Below are 15,909 nucleotides of genomic sequence, written 5' to 3' on the forward strand. Positions count from 1 at the left end.
GCTCTGAGTAACCCGGGAGTGGGCAACTGTCCTTAGCTCAAAGGCATGAGGGTAGAGTTCAGGAGGAGAGGAATCAAGCTGCCTTCTGAAAGGCTCTGGATGAAGTGAGGCCAGGGAACTTAGTCTCTGACTTCCACAGCAGTCCAGCTCTAAGGCTTGGCTTACTCCATCCACCTTCTCAGAAAGCCAGCAGCGGAGAAAATCAACTGCTGCCTCACTACTAAGCCTCGCTGACAGGATGAGCATGCCTCAGATCTCCTGTGTACCTTAACAAAAGTTTTTATTTTAACTGAGGTAGGGGATTGTTCATGATCTATTTTCTAGTATTTAATATGCCATCAGATTTTATTTAGATTCAATTCTTAATGAAAGTATTAATATTTATACTTCACATACATGTTCCTCTTAATAATGTGCATGTAGACACATCAGCTGCCTTGTCCCATTTTGCAAACCCATTAAGCTTTACCTGTTGAAGGAACCATCTAGAATACATTATTGGAGACTAGAGTGACAGTTACAACAAAAATATTAAAGCCCAATCTAGTAGAAATTGGGATGTGGATAGTTGTTTCTCTGGTGGACCGTGCCTTCGAGGAGAATTATTTTGATAAAGAGGGACAAATTTGGTTGTGTTGACCTGGTAATTACTTTGGGATGCTTCTCATAGCACTACAAAATAGCTTTATATGTTTTTAAAAAATTAATCAAACTTACCCTTCTACACATACTCGAAGAAGAACATCCATTAAAAAAAATAAAGCAATAGCTAAAGAAATTGAACGATATTCCAAAGGAATATACACTTTGCTATCAGAGATGAATTGATCTGCGATGATAAGAGACATGTCCACAAAGACGAGCAAGATTCCAAATATTCTAAAACAAACAAACACATAAATAAACAGAATAAAGATGAATTGGTTTTCACCTCTATAGTTAGACTACATTTAGCCCAGGGATCTGATACTAAAATGTCATTATTTAGGATTAAACTGTCAGTGGCAGGGAGAACTGTGTTGTCTTAGAATTTCAACAAAATTACTCAGTTTTCACCCAATGGAAGCATTTAGGAAAATAAAATTCCCACAAAACCACTTCATGTTATCATGCTCCTTTATAATAGACACATCAGACTAACCCTCCAACATAGAACTGTCAAACTGAATTAAAATTACTTATCTCTGCTTGTAAACTCTTCTTAAAATTCAAGAAGTTTATAAGAGGTCTCTACGAATTTCTCATAGTAAATAAAACCTCATTAGTCTTGATAATTATTAAGAATTTAGTAATAAAAACCAAGTGAAAGCATGACTAACATAAGCCCTAAAAAGACCACTTTGACCAGTAAGATTTTTTCATCAGTGAGATTTTCAGCAAGTATATGATTACACATTAATGGATGTTTCTAGCATATGCTGGGCACATGAGAAGGACTTCAATTCCAAAAATATATACATGATTGAACTCTAAAGTAACTCCGAAGCCTTTCTCTTACGTATTCTAAACACATTATCCATAAATTGATTACGCTATTTGTAGAATCTATGAAGATGAATTAATTAGTCTTCAAAGTACTTTTTTCCAATTGCAACACAAATTAAAATATTATAAATTTAAAAGGAAGCAAGTATATTGCGTGAAGCTGTATGATAGTATGAAATCTTGCCATCATGTGGAGAAGAAGCCTAAATAGAATGCTTTCAGAATTAAGGAGTAATTCGAGACAAATAAGGTATTTAATAAAACACTTTACTTGTAATTGTAGAATTTTAAAGTGCATGCATCATTATTTTTACTTTTCCAGGTAGGAAAAAACATACTAATATGTTACCATTAGACTTAGGGGAATGCCGTTTCTTTGCAATTCTTAATGTTCAGGTTAAACTAACCTTCCAAGATAAATTAGATTACATTATATGGGACACGGGGGCTATTTAGTAACATACTGACAGTGGAAATGCTTTTTTTCTCCTCCTAGATCCTTTCTCATTAAAACAAAATTCACATTAAATGGATACATATTTAATTACCTCTTTTTTTAGGGTCTCACATACCTGATTATGAAAGATGATACAATTAAGCGTATAACTTTCTTAATCTCTTGGCTGCAAAAAGAAGTAAAAATAAAATTCAAGAGTTTTCAAGTTTATCACAGATTTCTTCTAACATATAATATGAATTTAACCAATAAACAAAGGCCTTTATAAATATAATTTTAGAAGAAAATTCTTCAGAAGTTGCATAACAAGGTGCTTTTTACTAATAACTAAAATTTTCACATTTCTGCTTCATGATTTTTTTTTTACTTTCCTATGTGGAATATGAATAAAACACCAAACTTTAGATGTCTAGTAACATTTCCTTTGCCTATAAAGCCCCAACCCCACCTTTATGGTAATATTAAGCTTGGCGTCATCAACTAAAGCAACATAGCGTGGAGATAGAGGGAGTGATAGGAGAGACCTATGTTCCAGTTCTCCCATTCATGAGCTGTGGGATCCTGGGCAAGTCATCAAACCTTGGCCAGACCTATTTCCACAGCAATCAAAGAAGGGACTTCAGGCATGGGTAGGGAGCACCCATCTTGTCCTGTAATATTCATCTCTTGAAACAAGACATCCCATGAATATGACAGTTAAACATTAAGGAGAGTCACATTTGGAGTTGCAAGTGCTCTTTGGAGGTAATTTAATAAGGAATTTTAATAAGATGCATTTCAAAGGAGAAATAACATACAGACTGGGCTCCTTCCATTAATAGGAGGAGGAAGAGGAGCCTCTTTGATGAACTCCACAGTTACGCCTCATTTTATCCTATGGCTAAAGACAAGGTAGCCACTGGGGTGCAGTTTCATGCCCTGCTGAAGCTTCCAACACAGGACACAAATTCCACTCCAAGTGGGATCAAGCCCAAGGCAGTGCTCATAGCCTGTGCCCAAGACTGAAGAATGGAGATGATGGATGAAGAACAGAACTAGGGCACCACCAAAATTGGCCACGGATGAATACTCTTAGGCTAACCTGGGATGCAAGAGCTCCCCACTCCCTCTAATCTCTCCCTCCTTTACCTGCACCCACAACCTCTGCCCAGGCTTAGTGAGTTGAGGCTGACATGGATGGGAACTGATTGGCCAAAAGAGGTGAATTTCCCCCTGAGGTTACCATTCTCTTAATACAAGCCCTTTCTCAACCACACAGACTACTGGATCTCCAGATAGCAATGAAATGTTATAATAAATCTGAACTTGCCTGACAAAGTGAACATACAGAACCATGACTGACAGAATCATGGGGGCACAAAGGTATGACTTAGGATGGCTTTAGGGCCTCCTATCACTTTCAGTGCCTCACAAAACTACCCCAAGTAAATATGCAATTGAGATTTTTTAAAAACAGTGTGCTATGTAAATGGAACTTCAAACAATATGTTTAGAGTTTGCAGGGAAAGGACTGTGACTCATTGACTCTATATCCAGGAAAAGTACTGTTCATATTTAGGAGCAACAGACAGATACTCTCCAACATGAAGCAACTCAAAGCATAGCAGCCACATACCTTTCCTAAAAACAATTACTCGAAGTGCTCAAGCCAACTGAGCAATGAGTCAAAAGGAAGAATGCAGGAGTAAGAAAGATACCTTATAGAGACAAGGTTAAGAAATTAAATCATAACAATTCAGAACTGTCTAAATAATCATTGTTAATGGAGCACATGGAACAAATGATTCCAAAAACAAAGATAATCTAAGATTCTTGATAATACCATGGACTTAAATTTGCAGGTTTTCTCACACAACTTAGGATTTAAGGTTTGTAAGAAGATAGAAGTAAAAGCAAGTCTCATTTCTTCTCTTTCCCAGGTACAAGTCTAGTGTTAACCTGGATACTGATGGAGAAACAAGGGCACAATTATGTTCTCTAAAAATAAGTTTATAACTTTCATATCATTAAAAATTGACAAGAATAAAAACAATGAATTAATAGCAAAATACAGAAAAATTTAAAGATAAAATATGAAGAGAATGTTTAACCCAGAAAACAAAGGAAGATGATAGCAAATAAAACCTAAAATACCAGAAATGATAACAAATACAAGCACGTTACTGTCATATTAAATACTGGCAAATACTCTCAGATAAGTTTAAAAACTAAATGCACAATACGCTATATACAAGAGACAAAAACTAAATTAAAATGATAGTTTGAAAATAAAGAGATGGACAAAGATATGAGATGCAAACGTTAAATCTCAAAATATTAAAAGTTGTAATATTAATATCAAAGTTGAATTCAAAGTAAACATATTAACTATGACCAAGACATCTTATATTGATAGAAGGTAGATTCTATAGGACATTAACAAGGCCATGTTGAAAAGAGGTGAGATGTGTATTGGGGTCAGGTCCTGTCTTTCCCATTGGACGCTTACTTCTCTGTACAGATGCTGGAGAAGGCATGTGGCCATACTCAAAGCACTAAGGGCACCAGGGTGATTCTTTGGTCTTCCTGCTCTCACACTAGGGCTCTGGACTTTTCCCCCAAACTATCCACAACACACAAGGCTACATTCCCAGTTTATAGTGTAAACTCTGGTTGAAGAGAGCTGAGTCCGGCTTCAGATCTGATTCCAACCTAAGTTAGCTCATTAGAATTCTCTACCGGGGTTTGGAGAGGAAGCTCCAAAGTAACTAGGAGTGTCTTTTGCCTGGCTTGGTCCACAGGGTATGTACTTCCCTTGGGAGTATTGGTGGCAAAGATAAGATCTGAGTGTCTCTGGCCAAATACTATCTATTCTTAAATATATATATATTGAAATATAGAAACTTCTTGTGCAGCAAACACATACTTAAAGAATTCGTATGAAATATTTGAAGAAACTCATCCTGTAATAAGACATAAAAAACTTCAACGTACTTTAAAATATAAAAATTATGCAGGCTATATTTTCTGACCACAATGTAATAAAACCATTGCAGTGGGAGAATACTGACATACAAGATATTTAATCGCATTTTATCATTACAGAAATTAAAAAGGTGCCATACATGACAACTTAGATTAAATGGAGATATTGCCTGAAAGACATGAACTACTAACATTTGCTCAAGAAAAAATAGATAAGCTGAATAGTCTAAAAGATAACATACCTTTTAAGGAAATTGAACTTGTAGTTTAAAACTTTCCAACAACAAAAACTCCAAGCCCAATTTTTAAGTGAAGAAATAATACCAATTCTAAACAAACTCTTCCAGAAAAGAGGAAAAGAGGACTATTTCCAAACTCATATTAAGAGACCAGCATTACCCTGATTATTCTATCTTTGTTAGACCAGCCAAATCAGTAAAGATGTTACATGACAAGAAAATTACCAACCAACATCCCTCATGAATACAGATGCAAAAATCCTTAACAAAACGTTAGGAAATCGAATCCAGCAACATAAAAAAGAAAATGCATCATGACCAAGTGGTGTTTGTTCCAGGAATTCAAGGATGGTTCAATACTCTAAAATTAATGTAATTCACCATGTCAATAAACAAAGGAAAATAAAACATACAGTCATCTCAATAGATGTAAATTTTTTTTCCAAAAAATTTAAGGTCCATTCATAATAAAAACTTTCAGCAAACTAGGAATAGAAGGGAACTTCCTTAGCCTGACAATGGACATTTACAAAAATCCCATGGCTAATATCATTCCTAATGGTGAAAGACTGAATATTTTCTCCCAATGATTAGCAATCCAGGATGTCAGTTCACTATTCTTCTATTCAAAATTGTATTGGAGGTTCTAGTCAATGCAATAAGGCAAGAAAAGGAAATAAAAGGCGTATAGATTTGAAAGGGAGAAATAAAACTCTATTTGTAGAAGATATGCTTGTCTACCCAGAAAATCCCAAGGAATCTACAAAGAAGCTAATAGAACTAATAAGTGAGTTTAATAAAGTTATCAGATAAAAGGTCAATAAACAAAACAATTATATTTCTATATACTAGCAATGAACTATTGAAAAATGGAAATTTAAGCAACTACACCATTTATATTAACACCAAAACCCACAAAACACTTTGGTGTAAATTAACGAAATATGTGCAGGATCTGTACACTGAAAATTACAAAACATGATTAAAGAAAAAAAGATTTTAAGGTAAGAGATGTACCATGTTCATAGATTAGAAGACTCAACATTGTTAAGATGTCACTTCTCCTCAAACCAAGCTAAAGATTCAATACAATTTCTATTAAAAAATCACAGCACAATTTTTTGTAGATATTGATAACCTGATTCTAAAATTCACATGGAAAGGCAAAGTGATACCACTCCCTGATTTAAAGACTTACTATAAAGTTAAATAATCAAGACAGTGTGGTATAGAAGAAAGAATCGACACATAGAACAGTGGAACAAAATAGAGTCCAGAAATAGACTCTTGTACGTGGTCAACTGATTTTCAACAAAGATGCAACGGCAATTCAACAGAGAAAAAATAGTCTCACAAGAAATTGTAGTAGAATTATTGGACATACATATACAAAAGAACAGTCTTCAACCTATATCACACAACGTACACCAAAACGAACCAAAAATGGATCCATGTACCTAAATGTAAAACCTAAAACTATGAAATTTCTAGAAGAAAACATAGGAGAAAATATTTGTGACCTTGGGTTAGAAAAACATATCTTAGACAGTACACCAAAAATCATAATCCTGAAAGAAAAAATTGAATTTTATCAAAATTAAAAATTTCTGCTGTGTAAAAAAAATAAACCAAAACAGGGACAAGCTACAGATTGGGAGAAAATATTTGCAAAATATTTATCTGATGAATTTGTATCCAGAACATATAAAGAACTCTCAAAACTCAACAATAAGGAAAAAGAATTTAAAAACAGACCAAAAACTTGGATAGACACTTCACCAAAGGAAATCAATGGATAGCAAGTAAGCATACGAAAAGATGCTCAACATCATTGGTCATTATGAAAATACAATTTCAAGTCTCAGCGAGATACCTCTACTCACCTATTACAATGTCTTAAAAAACAAAGTGAAACAAAACAGATGGACAATACGAAGTACAGGCAAGGATGCAGAGCAACCAGAACCCTCATACATGTGAAACAGTACAGCCATTTTGGAAACTATTTTTTATACAATTAAACTACACTTTACCATAAGATTCAGCAATCCTTACGCCCACACAAAGACGTATATGCAAATGTTCATAGCCACATTATTCATAACAGGCCAAAACTGGAAATAATCTAAACGTCCATCAATGGGTGAATGGATAGGAAAATATGGAATATTCATATAATGGCATACTACTCAGCAATAAAAAGAAACAGACTACTGATACACGTATTTATATGGATGAATCTCCAATGCATTAAGCTATATGAAAGAAGCCAATTTCAATTGGCTACATACTGTTCAACTCAACTACATGACATTCTGGAAAAGGTAAAACTATAGGGACAGAAAATAGATCAGTCATTGCCAGGGGCTAGATTTGGGGGAAAGGTTGAACACAAAAGGACTTGAGAAATTTTAAAAGGATGATAGAATTTTTCTGTGTCATGATTATGACAGTGGTTACACGAATCTATGTATTAGTCAAAACTCATAGAATTGCCACACAATGCATAAAATTCATTAAATATAAATTGTAGCTTAAGTTTTTAAAGAACATTTACTATGCTGTAAATTATACCTTAAGGTGTGAAAAGTGTGCTGTAATCAAAAGGCTAGTAAAATGATGGAATAAAATAAATTCTGGAAACAGAGCCGGTATGCAAAGATTCATAATAAAATAGAGAGACATTTAAAAATCACTGAAGAAAATAGAAATTTTTTCAATAATAGGTTCATTCATTCAACCAAAGTCATTGAGTGCCTACTACGTACTATGGTGCTGTTTTAGTCACTGGAGATACAGCAGTTAACAAAATGGACAAAATTTTCTTCCTTCATGATGCTTGCACTCTTGTTATGAGGACAGACCATAAGTATAATAAATAAGTAAATAACATAATAAGTTATAAAGTGATAAGTGCAATAGAGATCATTAAAACAGGGCAACAGCAATGGAGGGGGATGCAATTTTGATGTTGGGGAAACTAGGTAGTCACTTGGGAGAAGAGTAGATTCCTACATTTTATATCTTAATACAAAATAAATTCTGGACAGATGTTTTATTCAAATGTAGAAAATAAATTCAAAATATAGAAGAAGAAATTTTGGTGACTATATTAAAATCTTGGGTAGAGAAAGACTTTCTACGTATGACACTAAAGGCATAAATCACAAAGGAAAGTAGAGATATATTCAAATGCATGAAGATTATAAACTTCTATGGGCCAGCCCTGGCAGCCTAGTGGCTAAGTTCAGTGCACTCTGCTTCTGCGGCCTGGATTTGGTTCTCAGTTGCGGACCTATGCCACTCATCTTTCAGTGGCCATTCTATGTTGGTGGCTCATGTAAAGAAAAAAAAAAAGAGGAAGATTGGCAACAGATGTTAGAAAAAAAAAAGACTATAAATTTATACACAGTGAAAAGCTAGACAACCTGGGAAAAATTACTTGCCCTATATATGACATAAAAAAGATTGATATATTTAACTTTTCAATCCAATGACAGAGATAACATCCCAATTTTATTTTATTTTATTTTTTAAATTTTTTATTGAGCTAATGATAGGTTACAATCTTGTGAAATTTCGGTTGTACATTATTGTCTGTCACTCGTGTTGTAGGTGCAACCCTTCACCCTTTTTGCCCACCCCCACCCCCCCCTTTCCCCTGGGAGCCACTAATCTGTTCTCTTTGTCGACGTATTTAAATTCCTCATATGAGTGGAGTCATACAGAGATTGTCCTCCTCTATCTGGCTTATTTCACTTAACATAATTCCCTCAAGGTCCATCCATGTTGTTGCAAATGGGACAATTTTGTTCTTTTTCATGGCTGAGTAGTATTCCATTGTATATATATACCACGTCTTTTTTTATCCAATCATCTGTTGATGGGCACTTAGGTTGCTTCCACGTCTTGGCTATTGTAAATAATGCTGCAATGAACATTGGGGTGCATGGGACTTTTGGAATTGCTTATTTCAAGCTCTTTGGATAGATACCCAATAGTGGGATAGCTGGATCATATGGTAGTTCTACTTTTAATTTTTTGAGGAATCTCCATACTGTTTTCCATAGTGACTGCACCAGTTTGCATTCCCACCAGCAGCGTATGAGGGTTCCTTTTTCTCCACAACCACTCCAACATTTGTTACTATTAGTTTTAGATATTTTTGTCATTCTAATGGGTGTAAGGTGATATCTTAGTGTAGTTTTGATTTGCATTTCCCTGATGATCAGTGATGATGAACATCTTTTCATGTGCCTATTGGCCATCCCTATATCTTCTTTGGAGAAATGTCTGTTCATGTCTCCTGCCCATTTTTTAATTGCGTTGTTCAATTTTTTGTTGTTGGGTTGTGTGAGTTCTTTATGTATTATGGATATTAAGCCTTTGCCGGATGTTTTACTTGCAAATATTTTTTTTCCCAGCTAGTGGGTTGTGTTTTTGTTTCAGTCCTGTTTTCCCTTGCCTTGAAGAAGCTCTTTAGTCTGATGAAGTCCCATTTGTTTATTCTTTCTATGGTTTCCCCTGTCTGAGAAGACATGGAGTCCGAAAAGATCCTTTTAAGACTGATGTCAAAGAGCGTACTGCCTACGTTTTCTTCTAGAAGCCTTATGGTTTCAGGTCTCAGCTTTAGGTCTTCGATCCATTTTGAGTTTATTTTGGTGAATGGTGAAAAAGAATGGTCAATTTTCATTCTTTTACATGTGGCTTTCCAGTTTTCTCAGCACCATTTGTTGAAAAGACTTGCTTTTCTCCATTGTATGCTCTCAGCTCCTTTGTCGAAGATTAGCTGTCCATAGATGTGTGGTTTAATTTCTGGGCTTTCAATTCTGTTCCATTGATCTGTGCACCTGTTTTTGTACCAGTACCATGCTGTTTTGATTACTGTAGCTTTGTAGTATGTTTTGAAGTCAGGGCTTGTGATGCCTCCAGCTGCGTTCTTTTTTCTCAGGATTGCTTTAGCAATTCGAGGGCTTTTGTTGCCCCATATGAATTTTAGGATTCTTTGTTCTATTTCTGTAAAGAATGTCATTGGGATTCTCATTGGGATGGTGTTGAATCTGTAGATTGCTTTAGGTAGAATGGACATTTTAACTACGTTTCTTCTTTCAATCCATGTGCCTGGAATGTCTTTCCATCTCTTTACGTTGTCATCCATTTCTTTCAGAGAAGCCTTGTAATTTTCATTGTATATGTCTTTCATTTCCTTAGTTAAATTCATCCCGAGGTATTTTATTCTTTTTGTTGCAATTGTGAATGGTATTGTGTTCTTGGGTTCTTTTTCTGTTAGTTCGTTATTAGAGTATAGAAATGCTACTGATTTATGTAAATTGATTTTATACCCTGCAACTTTGCTGTAGTTGTTGATTACTTCTAAAAGTTTTCCAATGGATTCTTTGGGGTTTTCTATATATAAGATCATGTCATCTGCAAGCAGCGAGAGTTTCACTTCTTCCCTCCCTATTTGGATTCCTTTTTCTTGCCTAATTGCTCTAGCCAAAACCTCCAGTACTATGTTAAATGAGAGTGATGATAGAGGGCGTCCTTGTCTCGTTCCTGTTTTCAGGGGATGGTTCTCAGGTTTTGCCCATTGAGCATGATGTTGACTGCGGGTTTGTCACATATGGCCTTTATTATGTTGAGGTATTTCCCTTCTATCACCATTTTGTTCAGAGTTTTTATCATAAATGGCTGTTGGATCTTGTCAAATGCTTTCTCTGTATCTATTGAGATGATCGTGTGGTTTTTATTCCTCAGTTTGTTGATGTGGTGTATCACGTTGATTGCTTTGCGGATGTTGAACCATCCCTGTGTCCCTGGTATGAATCCCACTTGATCCTGATGTATGATCCTTTTGATGTATTGCTGTATTTGGGCTGCCAACATTTTGTTGAGAATTTTTGCATCTATGTTCATCAGTGATATTGGCCTGTAGTTCTCCTTTCTCGTGCTGTCCTTGTCAGGCTTTGGTATCAGCGTGATGTTGGCCTCACAGAATGTGTTAGGAAGTGTTCCATCCTCCTCAATTTTTTGGAATAGCTTGAAAAGGATAGGTATTAAATCCTCTCTGAAAGTTTGGTAGAATTCCACAGGAAAGCCATCTGGTCCTGGGGTTTTATTTTTTGGGATGCTTTTGATTGCTGTTTCAATCTCTTTCCTTGTGATTGGTCTGTTCAAATTGTCTGCTTCATCTTGAGTGAGCTTTGGGAGATTGTAGGAGTCCAAGAATTTCTCCATTTCCTCTAGGTTATCCATTTTGCTGGCATATAGTTTTTTGTAGTATTCTCTTATAATCCGTTGTATTTCTGTGGAGTCTGTTGTTATTTCTCCTCTTTCATTTCTGATTTTGTTTATTTGAGCTTTCTCTCTTTTTTTCTTTGTAAGTCTGGCTAGGGGTTTGTCAATTTTATTTATCTTCTCAAAGAACCAGCTCTTTGTTTCATTGATCCTTTCTACTGCCTTTTTTGTTTCAATAGCATTTATTTCTGCTCTGATTTTTATTATTTCTCTCCTTCTGCTGACTTTGGGCTTTGTTTGTTCTTCTTTCTCTAGTTCAGTTAGGTGTAGTTTAAGACTGCTGACTTGGGATTTTCCTTGTTTGTTAAGATGTGCCTGAATTGCAATGAATTTTCCTCTTAACACAGCTTTTGCTGCATGCCATCTGAGTTGGTATAGCATGTTATCATTGTCACTTGTCTCCGGGTATTTTCTGATTTCTTCTTTAATTTCTTCAATGATCCATTGTTTGTTCGATAGCCTATTGTTTAGTCTCCACATCCTTGTGCTTTTCTCAGCTTTTTTCTCGTAATTAATTTCTAGCTTTATAGCATTATGATCGGAGTAGATGCTTGTTATTATTTCAATTTTTTTAAATTTGTAGAGGCTTGCCTTGTTTCCCAACATATGGTCTATCCTTGAGAATGTTCCATGCACGCATGAGAAGAATATGTATTCTGCTGTTTTTGGATGGAGTGTTCTATATATGTCTATTAAGTCCAACTGTTTTAGCTTTTTGTTTAGCTCCACTGTTTCTTTATTGATTTTCTGTCTGGATGATCTGTCCATTGATGTGAGTGGGGTGTTGAGGTCCCCTACTATTATTGTGTTATTTTTGATATCGTCTTTTAGGTTTGTTAATAGTTGCTTTATGAACTTTGGTGTTCCTGTGTTGGGTGCATAGATATTTATAAGCATTATTTCTTCTTGATGAAGTGTCCCTTTGATCATTATATATTTTGGCCCTCTGTGTCTCTCTTTACCTGCCTTATCTTGAAGTCTGTTTTGTCTGATATAAGTATTGCGACACCTGCTTTCTTTTGTTTGCTATTAGCTTGGAGTATTGTCTTCCACCCCTTCACTCTGAGCCTGTGTTTGTCCTTGGAGCTGAGGTGTGTTTCCTGGAGGCAACAAATTGTTGGATCTTGTTCTTTAATCCATTTTGCCACTCTGTGTCTTTTGATTAGAGAGTTCAATCCATTTACATTGAAGGTGAGTATTGATGCATGAGGGCTTAATGCTGTCATTCTGTTGCTCGTTTTCCAGTTTTCCTGTGCTTCCTTTGTTTCTCGTCCTGTATGTTTTAGCCTACCTATTGACTACTGCAATTTCTTATGCTGGGTTTCTTAGATTTTTTCTTATTTATGTTTTGTGTCTCTGTTCTGTTTTTTAGTTTAGTGGCTACCCTGAACTTTGTATTCACAATCTCATGTATAACATAGTCCATTTTCTGGTGGTCTCTTACTTCCTTAGCCTAGACTGTTTCAGACCCTTTCCTCCTCTCCTCCTAAATTATTATTTTCATCTCTTATTCCAGCTCGTGTTGTGAGTTTGTGGTTAGAGTGATAAGATTGTCTTTGCTTTGGTGATTTCCTTCCCTTTATCCTAATGATATAGTTGAATATTTGCTATCCTATTCAGATTCTATCTGTCTCCCTACTCTGTGTTTTGTGACCCCTTTTTCCCTTTTTATCTTTTCTCAGGTATGAGAGCCTTCTTGAGGATTTCTTGTAGTGGAGGTCTTGTGACTATGAAGTCCCTTAGCTTTTGTTTGTCTGGAAAAGATTTAATTTCTCCCTCATATCTGAAGGATATTTTTGCTGGATAGAGTATTCTTGCCTGAAGATTTTTATCCTCTAAAGTTTTGAATATGCCACTCCAATCTCTCCTAGCTTGTAAGGTTTCTGTAGAGAAACCCGCTGAAAGTCTGCTAGGGGTTCCTTTGTAGGTTATTTTCTTCTGCCTTGCTGCCCTGAGTATTCTTTCTTTGTCATTCATTTTTGCCATTTTTACTACTATATGCCTTGCAGTAGGTCTTTTTACATTGACAAATCTAGGAGATCTGAAAGCTTCCTTCACACACATTTATCTCTCAATCCCTAGATTTGGGAAGTTCTCTTCTATTATTTCGTTGAGCATACTTTCTGCTCCATTTTCCTTTTCCACACCCTCAGGAATTCCGATGATTCTTAAGTTGCATTTTCTCATTGAGTCAGCTATTTCTCTGAGATTTTCTTCAGTTTTTTAAATTCTTAGTTCCCCTTCTTCCTCTGTCTGGAGCCATTCAGCCTGTCTATCTTAGATTATGCTAATTTGCTCCTCTATGGTGTCTACACGGGCATTCAGAGAATCCGTATCCTGTTTTATCTGATCCATTGTATTTTTCACCTCTAGTATTTCTAATTGATTCTTCTTTATAATTTCAATCTCTTTTGGGAAGTAACTCCAGAACTCATTGACTTGTTTCTCTATATTTCCCTTTACCTCATTGAATATTTTGATGATAGCTATTTTGAACTCATCTTCACTTAGTTTACGTATTTCCAAGTCCTCAGGACCTACTTCTGTATTTTTATTGTTTTCCTGTTGGACTGGAGCTTTTATAAATTGCTGGATGGTAGAGGAGCAGTTTTTGCACATGATGCTATTATTTGGTTTCAGTTACAGCCTGTTGCCACTAGATGGGGGTCAAGAGCCTTGCATTCTGAGCCCTCTACCTTCAGCTGCGATGGCCGCGTGCAGTGTGGGTTGGGGGAGGAGGGGCACTTTCTCTTGCGTGCTGACCTGGATTGGGGTCAGCTCTTGCTCTCTGGTCTCCGAGGGTCCTGGCTTGCTGGGGTTCCCCCATGCAAAAGCTTTCCCCCGTTAGAGGGTTTCCACTGCACTGGCGGTGGGAGTCCTGGATGATCCCCACACGCGCGGCCCCTCCCCCACTCCTTCCCTCACCCACAGCAGCAAATCCCAGTCTCTAGGGGAGGGAGCAAAGTTCTTTCCTACCCAGTTCCAGCTCCTCCGAGGGTGGCTCCAGCCTCTCCACCCTCCGGCATTTGGCTGCTGTGGGTCTCTGACAATTTCTGTTATTAGGAATTTTTTTTTTGGTTGGAAAGCAGTTGCTCTTTTTGGTTGTAATTTGGAGGGGAGAGTCCCGGGTGAGCTCATGCCACCATGTTGCTGACGTCACCCCCCGATAACATCCCAATTTTATTTATTTATTTATTTGTTTATTTTTTTAAAGATTCTATCTTTTTCTTTTTTCTCTCCCCAAAGCTCCCTGGTACATAGTTGTATATTCTTCATTGTGAGTCCTTCTAATTGTGGTATGTGGGACGCTGCCTCAGTGTGGTTCGATGAGCAGTGTCATGTCCGCACCCAGGATTCGAACCAACGAAACACTGGGCTGCCTGCAGCGGAGTGCATGAACTTAACCACTTGGCCGTGGGGCCAGCCCCTAATATCCCAATTTTAAATGGGCTAAGGTAATTTGCAAACAATGAAATACAAGTTCTATGAAACTCATGGGAATGGAGGAAACGTACACTTTTATATTGTGATTTGGGAGGGCATATCAATATCAAGAGCCCCACAAGCATTCCTTTTGACACAATTTCCATTTCTGAGAACTTATCATAAGGAAATAATAATATATAGAGGTTTGGTCTCAAAGATATTCATCACTCTTTGTATGAGTAAAAAGTTGTAAACAATTTAAATGTCCATTGATATCTGATTACTTAAATAAACTATGACACATCTACACTATGAGGTATTGTATAGCTGTTAAAAATAATGTTGTAAATTTAAAAATAAATAAAGTTAGCTATTGGTAGGACTTCAGGCAACAATAAAAAATCTGAAATTAAAGAAAATATAGTGTTGTAAATGCATATGTATATTTATTAACACAGAAATATGTGATACGTCACTGAGCAATAAGGTTATTTTTAAAAAGAAGGTACATATGATACCATACCCATAAACAAAAAATGTATATCTCTAAAGAACCTGGAAGGGCATGGATCAAAAATTAAGAATGGCTATTTATGGGTGAATTTATTGTTTGTCTGTATTTTCTGATTTTCCTAATAATGAACTGCTGTGTTACTTTTGGTTTTTAGCATAAAGCTTATTTGTGGTGCTTTAGAGCTTTAAAAGCACTTTCACACATACTAATTTACCTTTATTAGTAGTTTTTTATTCTACAACACCCAGTAGATAGATACTGTACATAGCATTATTTTTACAGTTTACAGGTGAATGATCTAAAGTTTAAAGAGGTTTAGTGACTTGCCGAGTGTCCAGTGAATATTAGATGTCAAAGTCAAGCATTGTTTCCAAGTCAAACTCCAAATCAAAAACCATCCTCCTAGTCTGAAACACCAGTGTTTCTCCCAGATACTATCGCAAATGTCACTTGTATCTATACAATAAGCATTTGTAACTAAGAAAACAAAACAAAACCACTTTATTTTTTTGGAGGGGGTAAGAAAA

The 15,909-nt window shown here is 36.1% G+C and overlaps 2 protein-coding genes across 3 annotated transcripts in view; one reads left to right on the top strand and one right to left on the bottom strand.

Moving 5' to 3' along the window:
• LOC138918380 (mitochondrial ornithine transporter 1-like) overlaps nucleotides 1–15,909 on the top strand; it is a 132,316-nt gene that overhangs the window by 42,964 nt on the left and 73,443 nt on the right. The window lies entirely within an intron of this gene.
• LOC138918367 (uncharacterized) overlaps nucleotides 1–15,909 on the bottom strand; it is a 201,741-nt gene that overhangs the window by 32,940 nt on the left and 152,892 nt on the right. Inside the window, exons 45-46 of the mRNA XM_070239620.1 lie at nucleotides 2,058–2,108; nucleotides 718–879 (exon numbers count right to left, since the gene is read on the bottom strand). Coding sequence (XP_070095721.1) covers nucleotides 718–879; nucleotides 2,058–2,108 — 213 coding nt within the window. The remainder of the gene's footprint in view (nucleotides 1–717; nucleotides 880–2,057; nucleotides 2,109–15,909) is intronic.

Source organism: Equus caballus, chromosome 17 (genome assembly GCF_041296265.1).
Source record: "Equus caballus isolate H_3958 breed thoroughbred chromosome 17, TB-T2T, whole genome shotgun sequence".
NCBI classification, from domain to species: Eukaryota; Metazoa; Chordata; class Mammalia; order Perissodactyla; family Equidae; genus Equus; species Equus caballus.